General features: G+C 44.9%; 1 protein-coding gene across 1 annotated transcript in view; it reads right to left on the bottom strand.

Moving 5' to 3' along the window:
* ZNF318 (zinc finger protein 318) overlaps positions 1-21,195 on the bottom strand; it is a gene marked incomplete at its 5' end in the record, with an annotated part of 49,319 nt that extends 28,124 nt beyond the window's left edge. The window contains 2 exons of the mRNA XM_019548599.1: positions 13,795-13,943; positions 21,166-21,195. Coding sequence (XP_019404144.1) covers positions 13,795-13,943; positions 21,166-21,195 — 179 coding nt within the window. The remainder of the gene's footprint in view (positions 1-13,794; positions 13,944-21,165) is intronic.
* Between the last annotated feature and the right edge of the window lies 1 nt (position 21,196).

Genomic DNA, 21,196 nt, shown 5'->3' with positions numbered 1-21,196 from the left:
TCATTAGCTGCAGTGTGAAATTTATAGATCCTTTACAGAAATTCAGGGCTGCTGTTCAAACTTTTTGGACCTCTCTCTTGCAAATGACTTGGTTCAAACCTTTCAGGAGGTAACTCTAAACCAGTGATTTTCAAACAGGGTACCAAATCACCTTGGGGTGCCTTGGTATCGCCTCAAGATTGTCACAGGGTGCCACGCAATGTTAGTGCTGTTAAGGCGTGCGAGTATGATTCACAAGATCACCCAGAGATTTCAAATAGGAATCCATTCAGGCAACCACCACTTAGCACTCTTAATTGGCTCTGGAAAAAACAAGCGTTAAGCAGAACCACCTGAAGCAAAACCCATTTCCCCATAGGAATTAATGTAAATAGAGATAACTAGTTACCACCGCCACCACCACCTCTCCTCACTCTCCCACCCACCCATCAGCAGCTCCAGCCCCACATGCCAGCCTGGGGCCCCGCGCTTCTGCCACCTGCCCTGGGACCCCGCTGGCCCTGGCTCCAGGCACCAGTGTGGGCCCCGCACTCACACCCACCCCCCACTTGCCAATTCTCACTTCTCCTCACCCCCCTGCCCACCCACTGGCTGCTCTGGTCCCATGTGCCAACCCAGTCCCTGTGCTCCTGCTGCCCTGCCCTGGCTGCAGCCCCCGCTGGCCCTGGCCCGGCCCTGGTCCTGGGCACCAGCATCCCTGCTGCCCCACCAGCCCTGACCCTGGCGTTCCTGCTGCCCTACCCTGGGCATGGACCTCCGCTGGCCCTGGCCCAGGCCCCGGCCCCAGCACTCCTGCTGCCCTGCCCTGGAAATGGGCCCCTGTCGGCCCTAACACCAGGCACTGGCACGGGCCCAATGCTTACGCCTGCCCCCCAGCCCTTGTTGCTTCTGCTTCTCCCCACCCCCCCACCTGCTCCGGCACCACCTGCCAGCCCAGGCTCATGCTCCTGCTGCCCCACCCTGGGCCCCCGCCAGCTCTGACCCAGACAGTGGCGCAGGCTCCGTCCTCACACCCGTCCCCCACTCACTGCCAATCACTCACCCCCCAGCTTGCTACCACTCAACCCATTCACTGCCACCCGCCAAAACTCTCCGATTCCACTGAGCACTATAGCGAAACTGGCTGAGTGCTCAGTGGAAATCAGGTATGAATCTTAAATGAGAGCTATAGCAAAACAGCACTAACCAAAATCACATTAAGTGAGGGTTGTCTATACTGTTAAAAACATTCTGAGTTCTTTGCAACAGAAAAATTGCTCTATTATATTTCTGTAGTCAAAAAGCAAGTGCAAACTAAGAGCTGACATATTCCGAGGGGTGCCTTGAGTCAAAAAAGTTTGAAAGCCACTGATCTAAACAAGAATGAGGCATTGGGGTTTTAAATAAAAATTATAAGATGACCACTACATTATTTGGGGAAAGTGTGGAGGGGGGGGGAAAAAAACACTCACCTTTTAATTTGCTTCTCTGAAGATATCTTGCAGAATATACACTTATGAAGTGGTCTGTAATCAAGTGGGGAAACTTTCATGTCTCAATACCTTTGGCCCTCTGAAGTATAAGGTATCTTCAGCCATTTGCCAGTATGATCATGGTCCAACCTCTGGTTACCAAACATTCTTGCTCCTTCAAGAACAGGAAACAAGAGCCTACCTTACGAAGTTTAGAAGAGACAGAAAAAAAAATACGAAAGTCCTCCTCAAGTGACCAACAGGCCAGAACAGGGATAGACAAATGAAAATACAGTTGTCTATAGAGGAGGAACTCCAAAGCTATTATCCTCTTAAAAATATATATCTCCATCAATCAAGTAGGTTAATGCTTCAAAATTTTGCAAAATGGTATCTTCAAAAAACCAGAAATACAGATAAATTATATTCACATCTTTGAAGATATCACAAAAATAATTACCAATAAAAACTCAAAGCATTAGAAAGACTGGAAATAACCAGATAAGGTATCCTCCACAGATATCCAGTTACTCTTCAGTTTTCTGATTTAACTGAATTTATAAATGTGAATATTCCTCTTATATACTCCAGTAATAACTTAAACTAACTACAGGACAATTCAGCACACTTTATACATAATTTATTGAATGCTTTACAAAGTCCAAGGTAAACATACCTTAACGATGGATATAGTGAAAAAAAATTGTTAATATCGTCTTACAGATGAGAGTTAAGATGAAAGAGTCATAACAAGTACAGTATAACCTCATGAATCCGGCATGCTCGGGACCAAGCACCTGCCAGAAATTTGAAATTTTGGATTTCTGAAGTCTGTGCGGCGGCCAGTCATGACGTAGCGAGAGAGGAGAGTTAATGGCAAGAGGAGGGAGGGCGGTTAACGGAGTGGTTCATGGCAGTGGCAACCTTGCAAGCTTCCCCCTCTGCATCTGGGGGTGCAGAGGAAGTGGCGGCTGGTCCTGGAGCAGCCACTCCAAGTTTAAAAAGTGCCAGATTTTTGAGAGTGCCAGATTTCTGAGATCTGGAATTATGAGGTTATACTGTACTGTATCCTAAAGCACAGGTTTTCAACCTTTTTCATTTGTGGCCCCCAAAAAAATTTGAATGGAGGTGAGGACCCCTTTGAAGTGTAAGTATGGGTATTCACATGCTTTTGATTGATAGTTCTCATTTTTCAAAAACCCCTCAGACAGTCTGCAGACCCCCAGGGGTCCACAGGTTGAAAACCACTGCCCTAAAGTAAACATATCCACATTACCCGCAATGTTACATAATACAATCTGACTCTACCTTCTGGCAAAATACCCCCAAAAGAACACATGTACAGGGCCCGTATTTTCAACATAGCCAGGCACAGTCCACACAAACTTAAGTTATCTTTTCCACCTAGCAAATCTCTTCCCAGTACGACACACTACTCCTCATGAGCTGGAATCTCTGGAATTCACACCAGAAGTGCGCAGCACAGCAGCTTCTTTAATCTTGGAGTTTCCCTCCTGTGCACCCCTCCATAGCTGTTTGACAGAGGGGCCCTGCTGCTTGCTACTCGCACCTGATGTCTGGAAGGTGAAAAACGCAGCATATTTAAAAATTGTAGTTTTCCCCTCCTGGCCATCAAGCGCAGGCAACAAGCAGCAAGTGACAGGACCCCTCCACCAATCATCAGCCGGGGAGTACAGGGGGAAGCTCCAAGGTTAAAGAAGCCACTGCACTGTGCACTTTCAGCACAAATTCTGGAGAAACCCACTCATGAGCTCTCCCTACATAAAATGTTTACAAATGTGTTAAGAAAGAACTGATGTACTTTACACTGAACTGCTATTTTCCACACAAGTAAATGGCATGCACACTCACCAGCTGGCAATCTACAATATGCATGAACTGACCATAATGGGCATATTAAGGAGAGTATTAAATAATAATTCATAAAATGAAAAGTTCAGCAAATGTCATACTTGTTATCCAAAATATACCCTGAACACCTAAACATGAATTTGGGAACATAAGACTACATAGCATAGGTAACACAGCTGTGTTGCAGGGCAACAGGTACTTTAAAAGGATGACTTGACTTTACAATAACTGTGAGTCTATCAGATACGTTATTCATGGATTTCCCACTATCAGTGTGCCTGCACTCCAAGCAAGCAAGCTGGGATTATTTTGGCCAGCAGTCTCCACTGGAGAGACCCACACATCCTTAGCACTTGTGTTTCCCACAACACCACATAAGGGGCGAAGCAATCCAGATTTTTTTTTCAGCGTAACTCATAACCAGTGATTCACAGGAAGTGGGTGCTAGGACTCTACCTAAATAAGGATTGTAAAACAACTGTACTAAAACAAATGTCAGCTCCTGATACTTCTCAAAGAGCAATGCTGTATAAATGTATGCAGGAAAACTAAGATGGTAGTACTATGTTATTTTTAGTATTGAAACATTTCTCAAAGAAACAACAGAAACTGCTGAAACTGTCTTGGAGTGGGTTGTCATCTCAATGATGAGCTGTTTTTTTTGTTTTTGGGGTTTTTTTTATAGCACAACTTAATTCATGTAGAAACCCAATTACAAAGCTTTTAGAGATATGACATGAACTTTCACCCAATCTCTACCACCAAAATTAAAACAGGATGTGTGGATCTATTAAGGGTGCAATTCTGTTCAGGTAGGAGGAAAGCACTGTAAGAACAACCAAGACTAAATTTTAGCCTTGCAGAAATGATTTCACAAAATAAACAAGACTACTTGGTTAAGTAGAAGCCAAACTACTTTCATTTTAAGAACTTTGGGTGAGATCTCAATGCGAATCCAACTTTAGGAAAAAAACAATACATTAAGTCCTGCCATACAGCTTTCATTTTTTTCTACATTGTTACCACAAAGGTTGTTTTGATAGTTGGCTAGAACAAAGAACATGCAGCAGCCTTGTTAACACATCAGTTAAATGCTGAGCTCCTAAGAAAGAATGATTTTCTGGTTGGTGATTATATATGGTGTTTCAGAAACTTCACCTATGTAGGATGTGAATGTGGAATACCTTTTAATTGAATAAATGGAAAGCTGAAATGGTTGCCAGAGAACTCATTGATGGTTCAGTGTTTTGTGGTGTGTTTGGTTTTTTTTAAAGAACACAAAGTATTCTACATCAGGTACATGGGCATTAAATGAAAGAAAACTTGATGTTGTTGAGCCAAGAAAATGAGCCTTTTCTACTTAGCTTCACAAGTTAAATCCAAGTCCTTCCTACCAGGGTAAGGACATTCTGCAACTCTGACAAACGAGTCCTCTCCAGTGATGTTAACCAAACAGTATCCATGCTGTGAGGTGCAGGGAATCATGGATCTGGACAGAGAATCTGTCCTCGTCTTTGATACAACATTTGGAGAAGAGACTGGAGATTAAGTGGAAAGATGCTTCAGGTCTAAGAACAAGAACAGCCTCACATACCATGTTTCTTGGAATACAAGATATGCCCTCCCCCAATCCGCATCAGAGAAAAAGCCCATCGTCTGACATTTGCATACAAGGAAATTTCATTTAATACACTGTCCATCTTTGAACTGCTGCTAAAAGCAACATGTGCTCAGGAATGGAAATCACAATGAAGTTGATTAAATAAAAGCAACACTGAACACAACTATAAAGTACATCACCCATACTGGACAAACGTGCTAATGGGAACTTTGGCTGGTGGGGGGAGAAAGCCCTTAAAAAACAGACAGTTGCTTCCTGGGAGGGAATAGGCACGGAGCTTGGAGATCCTGCTAGCACTCAGAAAGATAGAGCAAATGCTGACATCCTCTCCTGGTGCCAAAAATGCTGATGGGAACCTACCACAAGGGTAGGTTAGTGCAGTCCAAGTAAGATATATGGTAATGTACGTGAAACCCAGGCCCCCTTGGTGCTGATTCTTTTTCAAGTCATGGTGAGCCACTATACTGAATATATTCTGAACGCTACTGTCACAGCTGAGCTGTGATTTTCTTTCCTATTTCCAATAAGTCATATCCTTAAATCTCTGACAAACATCACCAAACAGAGACTCAAACAATTCATGCAGAATCCCTCTCAGACTGGCACATATGACTGGAGTGGCCCCGCCCCCCATGAGGTGGAAACAAACCTGGTTGCCCTATGACTCATCTAAATATAAATTTTTGGAGGATCCCAGGATGTATAACAAGAAAACCCAGTTAGCACATGGACTCTTTGTGGGGGCTTTCTGGAATACACACACACACACACTAAGCAGTGCTGAGCTATGGAGTCATCATGGCTTGAAATGCTGTTGACTGCTGGGGCTCAGCCCAATGAACTATATGGTAAATCATGAGCCTTTGGAATTTGGCATAGTTTGTGCGTCAGATTAAGTAGGTGCCAAAGTGCTTAACAGTGTGTTTATGGAGTACCTGCACTAAATCTTGCAGCAGTTTCAAAAAGGTAAAATGCATCAATTCTAGATGATGTCCATCTTTGGGCATTATATTCATATTAGTACAGCTATGTTTATTTCAAGGTCATTTTTTTCACATTTGTTCCTCACTTCCATGTGCTAAGGGAGAACATAGTCTGACAATAAGGATGGCATGGAAGAAGTTGGCAGGACAGAGGGCAAAAGGGCTACCTGATCTCCCATATTTAATTTCCCCTGCTGTATAACGTGAAAAGGACAAATTCAAAACAAACCTCCCATGATTCAATTCTATACCTGGAAAATGATATCAAATTTATAAATTTTCCATATATAAAATCTAATTACCAGGTGGTCCTCTTATATGCAAGTAAATATGGTTTATGTACATACCATTAATGATCAACCTGAGTTTCCTGAAAACTCTTCCAATTAGTAGAATCAGAAAGTAAACAAGCACCATGCCTGAAGACCAAGGGTAAGGAATACAGACAGCCCTGATTTTGCTCTCCTCTGGAGCAGTGGCTCTCAATGGACTGAAGGCCAAAAGCAGAACTTGTGGTATTACTTGTTCACTTTGGTGGCAAAGACGTCTATGCTTGGATGACTCCACCTGGTAAATGTGGTCTGCAAACGAGTATCTTTTTATGGACCACTTATGACTTCTGGCAAACTGACTTCTGAGGCAATCTGCCAAAACACATTTTGCAACTACATATTTTAGGGTAGTCTTATGACAGGAATAATTGTTTCATAAACATACATCTTGACAAACAAGGGTTGTTCCCTTACTTATTTTTATGTAAAACATTATTGTGGTTTTATTCATCACGCTCTAGGTTGTTAGAAGGTTTGAACTGGGCGGAAAACTATATATGTTTAATGAATACACCTTAGCACTAAGCCAGTTCTGTGAAAACAGGCTTTTTAAGGACTCTCTGTGCCCTGTGTTTGAAGGCTAAAGTGGGCTTCCCATGCTAGAGCAGAGGCATCTGTCACAAGTCTTTGCTGGCAACTGTGAAGAGCTACAAACTTTAGGAGAGTTTTCCAACAGTCTAATGTAACAGGGCTTTTCAAGGAACCTGTACCATTAGATCCAGTGGATGTTTTTAGACAGCAGGAGCCATTTTCTTCAGCAGGCATTCCACAAATTATACCTGCATCCTCCCTGAGTGCCAGTCCTATCCTCTTTCCCTACCCAAGGGCTACACAACAGGCAGCATCTCCCCACCCTCCCATGAGTGCTGCCCAGCAACCCCATCTCCCAGACATGTGCACTTCACGGACTACTCAGTCCTGCTGTGCAACCTCCCCTTTTCATGCTTCACGCCCCAAATAGGCAGCCCTCCCCAACCCCCAAAGACTGACTCACCCATCAGGAGGTGTTCAGCCTCCCAGTCAGGAGGCTGGTGCAGCCAGGAGAGGAGATTGCTGTGCATGTGACACATGCAGCTGGGAAGGAGGAGGGGCGGGGGGGGGGCAGCGGAAGGAGCCAGGCTACCTGTGCTATGCGGGTGCCTATGATGTTCACAAAGTGGGGACTGCTCTGCAGCCCAGCCCGCTCTCTCTCTTAGCCATGTGTCCCACAGGCAGCCCTTCCACCAGCACCAGCAGCCCAGCTCTCCCTATGGTACATGCTGGGGGAGAGCAAGGTGTGGCACACGCAGCTGGGAAAAGGGGGGTGCCAGGCTGACCAGTACCCTCCCTCTTCTGAGGACAACACAGAGACAGTGCCATGGCACAGGCATCCAAACTCCTCTCATGGGGTCAGTCAGGAGGGGTTACTGCACTAGTGGGGGAGAGGGGGAAGCCACACAGCCCAATTCCCCCAACCTGCCGTATACATAGACCAACACTGCCCTCCCCCCACCACAGTATGGACAGACTCTCTGTTTTGCCGTATGTGCAGGTCAGGCAGTCTGGCCCCAACCCGGCTGTGGTGGCAGAAGCAAATGTAGAGGGAGAACAGCAGCCAAGTGAAACCTGCTGGCCACATGCTAGCATTTTGGGGGCTGCCAGTTGGACAGCTCTGCCCCACCTGATCTGTTGCTCTGTTTTCTGCTCTCTGCCCTATCTGCCTGCCACTGCATTGCCTGCCCCTTCCCTAATCTGCTGTGCAATACATACAGAAGCTGCCCATGCTACTTGTGGCACCTGCGCCACAGGCTGGCTCCCCCATACAGGTACCTTAGGGTAAACTTTATTATATCTTTAAATATTTTTTTTTTTTTGCAGGGGGGGGGGGAGGGAGATGATAAACACCATTGCCATAATGGAGTCCAGAACCACCCCAAACTTTCTGCTGCTGAGTAGGAACTAATATTGACTTCTGTCTCTCTAAGTTTAATACCGACAAAGAAGTCATGGGATCTGTTATATGGAATCAGTCATCTCCTAACCATAAACCAGCTAGTCATTTAAGTACTGATAAACCTGAACTGCTCACCTGCTGAGATAGGATTTGGCCCAAAATGCCAAGGGGTAGCTTACTTCACCTTTTCATGCCACATAAATGTAAGTTTTAGCCCTTATACAGACTTTAGATTCTATGTCTATCTGCATAACCATACTCACCCTGTTATATTTCTGTCCAGAGAAAAAGAGGATCACACAGGTACGTGTGTAAAACCATACAGGTCCCTGAAACTTTAAAAACAAAAACAAAACAAAACAAACGAGAAAAGCTAAACCTAGAGATTCTGGCTCTCATCTTTAATGGCTTTTCTGCATTTAACACTCATTATATAAAAATGGATAAACAGCAGTGGGACAGTTTCTGCCCCACTGAGGCAGGGCTAGAACTCAGGTCTCCTCTTGTCAGGGCACTGACCATCTTACTGAGCCACATTTCCTCTGGCTTGTTCTTCTGGAGATGAATTATCTTCTCCTCTTGTCTGTCCAATGGGCTAGAGCACATTTTGGGCAATGCCTAGCCCGTGAACTGATTGTCAGACACTTTGCTGAGAATTGGGAGATGCAAGTTAACAGCCTAAAACCTGACTCACTCACCCAACAAGTGCCCCATTGACTAGGCTGCTGTGCTAGAAGATGGGAGGGCCTCCTTCCTTCTCCATTTTACTTTAAACTTACACATGTGCCTGGCTGATCTTATTCCACAACAAGAAAAACAGTATCTAAAAGATGAGCAGGTATCAAAAATTGCTCTTATACAGCACTTAAGTGCCACTTAGTGTGCAAAGCTGAAACCAAATTGTGTTCTTTGTGAATACCCTCAGCCCTGTTAACTGACCAAATAACTGGATGCTGTATCAGTAGTTGAAATTGCCCAAATGAAATCCTGAAAAATCCCTGCAGGCAGGATGAATGGCTACACAAAAAGAAACATCACAGACATCAAGAGATACATACCAGACATGTGGCTCTATGGCTAGAAATATCAAGGTCAGAATTGCTATTCTGAACTCAATCTTGCAAATGAATCTTTCATTTTAGTGGTCTTAAATGCAGAGGAAGTGCCTCAAAATTTAATAAAGGCATCTCCTGAAGAAGCACTATTATGATGAGAGGGATTCTTGAAAAGGAACCTAGACAGAGAAGCTCTGGAATCCAATGCAGTAGCCAGCTCTATGATTTACAGAATTTACAGGGATTCTGGTTTTCTCTGTTTAAAAATTGCAAATTCTCTTATTATAACCCCAAAATCTGCAATTAAAATGCAATGCACTATATTTATAGATATCAATTGAACACAATGTTTTATTGATATATTTACAATTTTAAAGCAATTTGGAAGCCTACCAGTGCCTCAATCACTAGAATAAAATAAATTTTAAGTATCTATAAATTTTGGTATTTGATCTTGGGTTTTTATCATGGAAAAATCAGCGCGCCCCCTGCGCTCAGCAGGACACAGGTCCAAGAACCTCACTCCCAAACCACAGCCCCCCAGCCCTGCTGGCGGCCCCCACTCCGTACCCACAGCCTACTGCCCTCCCCATTCCTGCTGGAGGGGCCCCCAGCTACCACAGCTACAGGGCCAGGGACCTGGGTCCGAAGCCCCCTTTCCCATGCAGCAACACCAAACCCTGACTGCTACCTACGGGAGGCGACAGCTGCAGGCCAAGCAGAGTGTGGGGCCCGGCTCCCCTTCCCCCACAGGCAGCACAGCCAACGTGGAGCCCATGGGTGGTGGGGGTAGGGGTGGATGTGGGCCAGGGCTCCCTGTCCTGCTGCCTCCCCTCAGGGCCTCCATGGCCGAGCAGGCAGGACCCAGTGCAGCAGGGCAGAGCAGGGTGGGGTGGAGAAGCTGGATGCCGCTGCCAGAAGCCCTGTGCCATCATAGTGAGGCACCCCCTGAGCAGCACTGCCCCTCTGCCCTCCCCCCCAGGGAGTGCACACAACAATGGGGAGCCAGCCCCCCCACACACACACCCCCCCCCTTCACCGCAAACAGGCCACCCACAGCTCCGCTGCACTCTCTCCCAGAGTCCTGTGGTTGTGCATTCTGGCCCCAGGCCCAAACCCCATGCACCAGCCCAAACCAAAGAGAAAGATCGATGGGTTGATAAAGACAAGGATAGAGAAGATGGTTTTCTCTGAAATTTCTAGGGCAGCCCAAGTGTTTTAGGCTGTTTGTTAGAAGTATAACAAGGCTGCTCTTAATGTGGTTGAGCCTAAAAAGTGAATTAGGAATAAATTCCTAGAGACCTCAGCACTGCTTGAGAATCCTCCATGAAATGGAAAACTACTTCAGACTGTACATTAAGAAATTTGTACCCCACAAAAAGATCCTGAATTGTAATCCCTTCAGAGTTTCTGAGCATTTGAGCAAAGGGCAACACAGGTAACTATGGATCTAGAAACCACATGTGTAGATTCATGTGCCACTTAAGAGATGTAAGTTTTCCTCTACGCCAGTGGTACTCTTATCTTCTGGCTGCAAAGGCAACGTAAGTGACATAGGGCCAGTGTGCAGATCTGATTGGGCCCCATGCTGCCCAGCCTGGCTCCCTCACCACCCCCAACCCCATGCCAACCCAATAAACCCCATACACTCAATTTTGTATGCAGGAACAAGCTATCCAGCCCACAAGGCTTCCCATGGATCTGGAAATTTGACAGTAAGGCAGTGGCAGTGAATTGCTATCACTTCCCTGTGGGCTAGGGGTTGACCACCCCTGCTCTACATCCTACACAGCAAGTCATATGGAAATGAGATAGATGTTACAGGTACTGCACCTTATGAGCGGATGACAATATAAGCACTCAAAGGATGTGATCCTGCATTTCATATAGCCAATTCTGCTCAATCAATCCAGAGTTAACCCTTTCACAGCTGCTCTCAAATGGCTTCTAATAATATGCAAGACAATGAAGTAAGACCTTTGAGAAGAATACTATATAGGCAACAAGAAAAAAAGTCATATTTAAACTCCTTATATGGCATATGCTGGTCAAGATATTTAACTTCCAGGAAAGTGCACTAGTGTAGACAGGCAGATAAAATGGAGGTGGTATCAGGGTAGTTAATAGCAGCATAATCTATATCAAGGACTCCAGTGCCAAGAGGTCAGCATCAGGCAACCAGAGTCACTACAGAAAACAGTTGCAATGTATGGTAACCAGAGGCAGTGTTTTTAGGTTTTGCCAGATTCTTTTCTCAGATAACTGAAAGAGCTCTACAGCTTCTTGAAACTTCTGTACGTGTTGCAGGAGGGGGAGAGGGAATATTAGATTAGATACCTTTACAGATTTAATATAAAAATCCTTTTCTCCTTGTGACCTCTGAGGTTTTACCAATTACAGAGGATGAATATTTAGAAATAACTGTTTGAGGTCCATAAGCAAAGGAGCCAGCAGCAGCACTCTGAGACCAAGCACTCAACCTGGCTCCAGCCACTCCAGGATACAAAGAAGGACCTATTTACCCATGCAGAAGAAACTTCTTCAGATGAAACTCCCAGAGTCTTTGGGTTCTCTTTGACAGCTGTAAGTTAGACAGATATATTATGTGCCCCTCACCCAGACACCCCCTAGGCACCTAGTGTACTCATCACTGAAGTGCACTGCTGCCTCATATTAAGGGTAAATAAGGGTAATTTTTAAAGCTTGGAGAATGATGTTTAGTCATAACAACTGGTCCTGATACCTGGGCAGTCCCCACAAGCCAAAAAAAGGGAAAGACATTTTCTTCTAGTGGAAGCAGAAGAGAAACCAACAAAAATGCTAGGCTAATGCTAATAACTGACCAACTTTTAACTACTTATTTAAAACTATTTACAATACAACACAGACAATATATCAAGCAAAAAGCCTGATCCTTGTAAATTCCAACCTGTTGCCACAGGTGTCAAGAAGATGCATAGGGACAGCTGGAGTTGCCTAACCCTTTATGTTCTTGGATGAGAGGCATAGATATATTCATGGAGCAAGTGTGGCCAAATGGATACTCCTGGATAAAATAAATTTGACCATAAACACACTGAACCTCTGTGCACTGACAGTACAAAATATATAAACAAACATTCAGAACGAAAGTATCCATCTCCTTTTCTCCTACTCTTCTCAGTTTATTTCGGCTGTTTTTAACACCTTTTTCATGCTATGTTTTCACTACTACTTTTACAATTTCTAACAAATATTAAGGCTTCTTCAGGGGAAAAAAGTGAAAGTTGTTCATTCTCAGAGGAAAATAATATTCCTACTAAACTCCGCAGCATGCTATACAACTTAAAACCATACTGCATGACCACAGAACATAACATCTAAAAACCTCACTGGAGAAGAAGAAAAAAAAATGGGAAAGCCCCAACTGGTTAACAAGGAAGTGCAACTCGGTGGCAATTCCTCCATGCCATTTCCCCTTCCCTCCTATGCAACTTGTTCTCCCCTGGGTATATGCACCAGTTCTGACCGGAAATATCCTGTCTACAAAGGGGATTTACAGATGAAACTCTGGTTAGAAGAGAAATGAGGCAGACCTAAAAGGGACAGTAATGAAAACTAAACCCTATTTTGGTTTATTACACCTGTTGAAACACTCTAAAAGAGGCGCTAAACTTCTAGAGACAGGAACCACATTGAGAGAATTCTGCTTGCTTCCTGTGTTTGTTTGTTTTCATGCTATTGGTGTTATTTGCATGAAACCAAGAAATTTCAATGCCTTCTCTGCACCTGCAGCTTTTCCTTCACCTGAAATCTCAGTTAGTGTCCCTTATAGTCATTACCACAGACACCAACTCAACATAGTCTTTTGCATGTTTAATTACTCTGTTCCTCTATCAAAGGTAGGTTTGTGCTATTATATAGTTAGATTTCTCTCTATATAATTTATCTGATTTTACTGCAAGCTATCCTGAGCCTCTTCTGGGGAGGGCAGCATATAAATCAAGCAAACAACCAAAGCAAACACAGACAAAAATTTCAGCTGCAAAGAGAGGATTCAGTCATGTTACTTTACTTCCCCTGCCAAGTCGCACTCACTTTTTTATAAGAGATGCTGTTTGGAAATATACACGCCTGTCTATATTTATATCGTACTTCTGTTCCATAGTATCTGTAACACCCAAGAAACCTCTTCATTACCAGTGTTTCCTTCCAAGTCATCTCAATGGGGCTTTTGAAACTAAATTACTTATTCTTCTCCTGTGTAAAACTTTCTCCTATTCAACCCACTAGTACAGCACAATAACCAATGCTGTTTCTACCTTAATGTCCACTCCCTAACTTATAGGAGTCCCAGCCATTAGGGTAGCTTTGCTTAAGTCAGGGCACAGATTTTAACTAGAGGCTTTTTTCTGCTCCTGTTTTACAAATCAAAGTAGAACTTTCCCCACCAACTAACAATAAACCCAAGAACCTAATCCTGAAGTTTATCCTTGAGTGACTTGGAATTAAACCAAGACCAAGCCACTGTCTTGCTATCTCAGATCCCAGTTTGCAAAGAACCATACCTGTCCAAGTCACTCAGATTATCACCCGGTGAACCCAGTCTATCAGGCAACCTCCTTCGCTCTGAGCCAGTGCAATACCGATCATTCCCAACAGTTATCCGCAAACTCTGCTCCAGTGAAGACTCGGAACGGAGGCTTGGAGAATGTCTCTGCAACGGGAAAGAACACAAGCCAATCAATTACAAAATTGTATGCAGTGTCACAAAACAGCAACTGAGTCTGTCCTGCTCAGCATATTAGATTTGGGGTGGGTGAATCGATAAGAAATATGCTAAAAGTACAATTATTCTATTTATCCCAACTACCATGCAGTTTATTTAAAAAAGGGGGGAAAGAGGGGCACAAAAGAAAACTGAGCATAGTTACAGCAACCCCACATGCAACTAACATGGCTTACTATTAAACTGAAAATACCACTAAACTGCCATTTAGAGCAGTGGAGAAGGGGGTGGGAGGAGGAAGAACAGAGAAAAAGAGAAAAGTTGCTCAAGAAATCCCAAAGTTACTACTGTGATCCTTTTTGTAGGCAACAGTTAACTAAATAAACACCCTGAAGCTTCTATACATTTGTAACAGAAACAACTGGACTTATCCTTTTGCTGTAAGGAGATCCACTTGTCAGTAGCGCTGGTAAAACCTGAACAGCAAGGGCTCCAAAAGTAAGCCTGCTAATTAACGAAATAGTAAGAGAAGGTACTACCTAAAGGAACCCTTAGGATGGTTAATCTATATGAGCTAACTGGACTCTGATGAAGGTTCACATTGGCAATATCCTTTCTAAACATATTGCTTGTAATGTAGAGATGTACAAGTCTGGTAAGTGAGGTATAGATGCACTTTGTTTTTGCCTCATCAGATGCTCTGCACCTGCCCTATACAACTTTGTAAAAAAAAAAACCAAAAACCAAAAAACATTATTTTCTCCTACCTCTCCTCAAGGAGACATTATTACCTTGATGAGCCACCTCCCCCAAGCCCTACACTAAAATTGCTATCCTATCTGAAGACTGGACGTGAAAATCTTCAGAAGCTTATCATCCAACTCAATGACTGAGATCACTGCTGATGGGTTGTCATGCCGCAACATCACCAAGGCTGAGCTGCACCCACCCCATGATTTTATAAAAGCGTTTCCAAACTGTTGTTCTACCATCAAAAATAACAAACTGAGACTTTGTGTAGACCAGGTTTCTGAAAGTACTGACATTGCCAATATGCTTCCTTATATCTAACCCCGATTCAGGCACGTAAAACAACTCCTCAGTGTTAAAAATGCAGATCTGTGCTTGGGTAATATTAAATGCCCAAAAACTTCATTAATGCAGTTACAGCTGTCAAGCAGGGTCTACCCTGCCCTGCCAGAATGTGGGAAGTGACTGAACTTAAACCTCTGAAAGCCAGGAAATAGAAATGTAAGGGTACATGCCAACAGACAACAGTTGACTCTAGCCCTTGGGAGTTTGCAAATAACCACTGGAAGTAACTCTGGAAAGAAAGAGCTGAGCATGAATAAGTTGCAATGCACATGTTAGGTTAGAACCCAAATTTGTGGAACACTTATCTGCACAAATGGCAATTGCCTTCACTGTGGATTATATGGCTCTATTGAAGGTTGGACTGATAAACTAAAGAAAGCAGAATGGCAAGGGTATGTGAGAGGTGCACATCCATGTCTCTGGATCAAACACACACCCGTTCAGCACTGAATTTTACAGGCTGTGCCTGCAGAGGCAGACAAGAGTCTCCTAGAACTGTCAGCAGCCTGGATGTACAATGATCACCAGGACTTAGTGAAGGATACGTAAACCACATCTGAGAAGGAAGGATTCCCTAAGAGGCAAAGGAGAAATTAAGATAATGGTGGTAACTCTGGTGTGCTTCATATATTTGAGCACAGGCCAGGTGTAAGCAGCTTCTATTTAATACACCTGACCTCAATCAAAGTTTTGCTTTAGCAAAGCAGCGTTACACTTTGTTCATATACTGTGCTCCCAAAGCATCTATAAAGGCAGAGTGCCAGAATGAGTGTTACTGGGATGCTGCAGCATCCTTTGAAGAGGGCAGAGTGAAGACGACATGTGAGTGATGTCTACCTAAAGTCTGTATTCCCCAGTTTTCAAATATTTAGAATTTAGCCACTTTCTACAGTCTGGAAAGGCAGGAGGTACAACTGAACAACTTTAACCCTGAAGTAATGAAGTTCTCAGTCATGTATATTTTTTAATAATTTCTCTGATGTCCCATGTATGACAGCTCTTTTCTCTCCATTCACTGCCCCAGTCACCAGAAAATGATTACTTTTGTCCACAGAGTGCACTGCCTGCGTGACAATCCCTTCACATCCTTTGCACCCTCCCATTGCATCTGCTCTGCTTGTCCAAAACAGCCTCCCTTCCTCAGTGCTCCTCTTCAAGGAGCTCCTCTTCAAGGAGAAGAAAGGAAGAATGGAGTCAAAGAATACACATAAAGGGCATGAATACAATGGTTATGAGAGAGCAGAAGAGAGCAGAAGTCCCCACGTGCCACTGTGCAGCTCTGACTGATCCTTTACATTCTGTTAATAGCTGTACTGTTACAACACCACAAACCTTCCCTACATCACACCCACTACTTCGAGTGATCATATTCCCTGCAGTCCTGACCCCTCCCCCAAATAGATCATCTCCACCTTCTTCCTTGATAATCCATGTCTGGCGAGGCTAGATGGACTATCTGGAGATGGGAAGGCTCCAAGGAAGGTGTATGCAGGAAAGAACAGAAGAATGGAAAGGCCTATTCCAACTCCTGACACAGTGCACAGAAAAACAGCTCTGCCTATCCTCTATTTACAGCACAGGAGGCTCCAGGGTATAAAATGGCCCATTCATTTTTATGGGACAATCCCCTGAAGACAAATTTACTTGGAATAACTTGGAGACCTGCCCCATTCCTCTCTGTAGAGTATTCCCAACCCCACCCTCTTTAAGTGTCTCACTCAATCAATGAAAAGACAAAGAAAGGAACTTTTAACACCCTTTAAGGAGACACAGCCCACCCAAAAAGAATCGTATGGAAGAGTCCACAATCCTCTCAAAAGAGAGGTATCCAAATCTCAGCTCCTGGGGGACAGGGAGAGAAGCTGGTTAAAACACAGAGGAGCAGGGAGAAGGACTCAAACTGCCTATACCCAGGCTCAAACAGAGGATGGCCAGGAACCCCCAGATCCTATAGTTCACTTCTGGAGAAGCAAAAGGGAATCACTCTGTATAGCAGAGCAGTATCCGTAAGATCCTGATATGCATGGGGAGTATGGAGTACTACTCAAACTGAGCCACTGTATATGCCCTCCTTCCCATGCCTCACTTCCAATAACCCTCCTCCAGCCTCTCACTTTAAGCCCCCTCAAACTCCTTTCCATTAACCTCCAATTATTCCCCTCCTTCAAGTTACCCCCATTCTTGCTGTTAAACCTTACCTATTCCTTCAATCCTCGATTCTCAAACATCTCCCCTCCATGTGTCCATACTCATGAACTGCTCCAACTACCTGCCTTCCCTTGTTCAACACCAAAAAAGTTAAGGTATAAGAAACTGGAGAAACATTAGACACTGTGTATTGATACTATCAGCAGCCCCTTGACCAAATGACTATTAAAGGAAGGGCTTGTACTCACAGCACAAGTGCAATTCACATTTGAAAAAAAATACTGTATTTACTTGATTCTAAGACAAGGTTTTTTCCCCCATTTAACATGAGGGGTGGGAAAGGACAGGCAGGGGGCAGAGGGCAGGCACAAGCAGCTTGACCTCTCCATACCACTTACCCTCTTGCAAATGGGGGAGGGAGGTTAATTAAAGACAACCTTCCAATCATTAGATTCTAGAATTATGGGGGAGGTCATCTTAAACTGAGGGTCATCTTAGATTTGGGCAAATTCAATAATGCATCACACTGAGCCACATAGTCCTTCTAACAAGAATGCATCTAGAAACCTCTTACTTCAACAGAGCCCTACTCTTGCCAACAGTGCACCATTTAATCTCTTTAGCTCAGGAACATGGCACTAGCTCAGAGATTCTCTATTTTTTTTTTTTTAGATGCAAGGCATCCCTCTACAGATGAGGCACCCCTTCAAAAACGCTAGGTCTTATTTTTCACTCATTTTGTGACTATAGAAAAATAATAGGGCAATTCTCTATTGCAAAGAACTCAGAAAAAACTGCGCCAGGGCAGAATAGTTTTGACACTATAGATTCCTATTTGAAAATCTCTGGGTTTATCTTGTGAATCATTTTTTGCATGTCTAGCTGTGCAAACACTCCACAGCATTCTGTAGCAGTACAAACACTGCATGTCACCCTGTGGCACCCTTAAAAGGATCTGTATTCACCCCATGGTGTGGTGGCTGGTTGAGAATCACTGCCCTAGCCAATGTATATATCCAAACTTCAAAAGTCAATAACTTTGTCAGTCCTGAGCCATCAAATGAGCAATTGAATGCCATGCACTAGCAGAGAAAAATCCCAAGCTCCTGAAATCAGCTGGGGGACAATTAATGCTTTATTTGTGTCACAGATGCATGCAAAATAACATTAGAAGAATGAGCTGATTTTGTAGAATGCTTGCTTTGGGGGCAAGGAAGAACTGAATCTCAGGGAAATCTTGCTTAAAAGAACTCTGAATTTGGATTCCAAAAACTACCTAGCACCTCCATAAAGTTCAGCAAATTTCAACAAGCCAGGTAAGCATGTGGGTTTTACATAACATAAAAAGTTGTCCATCCCTTAAACAGAAAGCAATGCTTAACTGCTAAAACATATGGGATCGCCTCCTCGTAAGCATGCTGTTAACCAACACCATGCAAGATGAAATCTCTTTCTTCACAAGCAATGCACGTGCGTAAGTGAATGCAGTATTTCTAGGACAGAACACCCATCCTACAAATCACAGTATACACAGTAACAAGAGGAAAGCCAGTAAATAGAGTTGGACTACCACGGAAAGATCAAATGGGAGCTTTGCACTGACAATGAAACTATCCCCAGCTGGAACAGTCTGAGAAAATCCAGAGGTTCACATGCCCAAACCTCAACCTGAAGAGCCTGGATGGAAAGGTCTGACACTCCACGAAAGGGTATAAATCTGTCTGAGCGCGCACACGCACGCACAAAAATGGGATTTATCAGAAAATGAATCTTAGATTGGATTAGATAGCATGTGGCGGTCCCTTCCAGCTCTGCTTCTCTAAGACTGTCACAAATCTATCTCCTGCTTTACGCAGGATAATCCCTATTCAAACCATCCTATACAAATCCATGGTCTAACCTATTAGCAGAACAATTATGCAGGCTTCCTGCCCCTCTCCCTGACACATACCCATGGTAGAGAATTTGCTCTGAAGGCTCCCATTAGACTTTGGGATTGGAAGCAACCTGGACCCAGTACCTGCTAGGGAACCACAAGTCCCAGGCCAGGACAAATGGTACGAAGTACCAGGATCAGCTGCATGCCCTGTCATATTTAAAGGAGATCCCTTTGTCTGAAGAAAAGGTACTTGGTGCTTTGTTCCTCAGGGGAAGACCAGGCTGGAGAGAGCAGACTGCAAGTGGGTGGCTACTGAGCATGGGAGTTAAGGTCTAGGAAGTCCTGATTCAGAGGCTGTGCCCCTAAATGCTGGAGGCTGCAAGAGGGAGAGGAACAGTGGCGAACCCCAATCCCCCACCGCTAGTCAGACACAGTTTTCTCTCCCTTTGAGCCTCTGTTCTCTACGCAACAGGCCTGTTTGACACATAAGGGGGAACATGGGCTTAATTCCACAGAGCAATTCCTGTTATCAGGGAGAGCTACTGGGTATGCACCAACTGAATGCAGGGGACAACATAAACTAAGCATGGACAGGTGTAAAGGTCAAAGGTTCAAAACAAGGGCATCAAGGGGGGGACACACCAAGCAGAGCATACCAGCCAGCCAGCATCCGCTGGCCCTCAGACAAGTCCTTGAAGCTAGTGGATTCTGCCCAGAGACTTCAATGAATGAGGGACAGGAAAACAGCCTCACTGTCCCTAGGACAACTCTGTAGCCAATCTCCTTCCTGGCCAGGTATATAGCCAGCTTGCCTAGGCCAGGAGAAGGATGACCAGGAAGTCCCAAGCTTTAGTGTGGCCAGGGACAGGGAGTGTGGAAACAAAGCTGCAGGGGAGACCTGCAGCCAGAACCTCAGCAGGAGCTTCCAGAGAAGGTCGCAAAGGAGCTGCAGGGCAGCACACTCCAGGCAGGCACATGCTGAGGTCTCCCTCTGACTGCAGAAATGACAGGTGTCAGAGAAGTTGAAATCCCTGGTGGTTCATAGTATCAGTCAGAGTCAGAGAAGTCAGGCTGGAAGGGAGCTCCAGAAGTCATCTAGTCCAGCATTTCTCAACCCATGTGTTGTGACCCAAAATTGGGTTGTAAGAACCCATGAATGGGTGCAAACATACTTTAACAATGGATTCTACTTTAAAAGGAGAAAAACATGGGAAACTGCAGCTTTTCCCTTGCAGGCTGGCAAAGCTTCAGCCTGCCAGGGGCTGCTTTGGGTCCCCATACTCCACACACTGGGGGGCTGGGGCCTGTCAGGAAGCAGATCGGGAGTGAGGAGCACTAAGTCAGGGCTGGCCATCAGTGTTTACAAATGGGTCCTGGTACAAGAGAGGTCAAGAACAACTGATCTAGCCAAACCCATGCCCAACACAGAATCATCCCTACCTAAACCATCATCTCAACCAGCCATTTCCAGTCAGTGGTACTCAAACAACCTGCCAGTGGCATGCACTAACGTATTTATTATAATTACTTTACATGACAAAACTTTGCCAGTGGCACTAAAGGTTGTATCATTCTAAATTGACCGTGTGCAATGTGTCAGTGCTCAGGAACCGCTGGTCTACACTTGACATCAGATGACCCTCAACCCTGACTGCTCCAGACCTGACATCCTCACCCACCCCAGGTAAAGCAGGTTGAAACAGGACTGGGGGTGCCCAAGCATGGATGCACCCTCAAGCCATCCCAAACAGGGGGCCACGCTCCGGCTACAAAGGAAGGCAAACCCCGACCTGACAGCAGGTTAAGATCCTTTCCCAACCCCAAACACGGCAAGTGGCCTGACTGACCAGAGGAGTGAGCCCGGCACTTCCCAGCCCCCAAATACACGGATGAGCCTGACTCCCAGCAGCCGGGCAAACCCAGCCAGCGCTTCCCAAACTTTCCCCGCCCAAGGTTCCCATTTCCCCCCCCCCGGCCACCGACGCCAGGGTCGTGACCCACAGTGTGGCAACCGCAGGGCTCCCGGCAGGCGGCCGGACGCCCGCGGCGGAACCCGAGCCAGACGTGAGGGAGGCGCGGGGGCGTTACCCGGCGGCCGCCGCTGTCCCCGTGCTCGTTG

This window comes from Crocodylus porosus, unplaced genomic scaffold (assembly GCF_001723895.1).
Source record: "Crocodylus porosus isolate Cpor-Errol unplaced genomic scaffold, CroPor_comp1, whole genome shotgun sequence".
NCBI lineage: Eukaryota > Metazoa > Chordata > Crocodylia > Crocodylidae > Crocodylus > Crocodylus porosus.
This window is presented reverse-complemented; position numbering and strand designations above follow the sequence as displayed.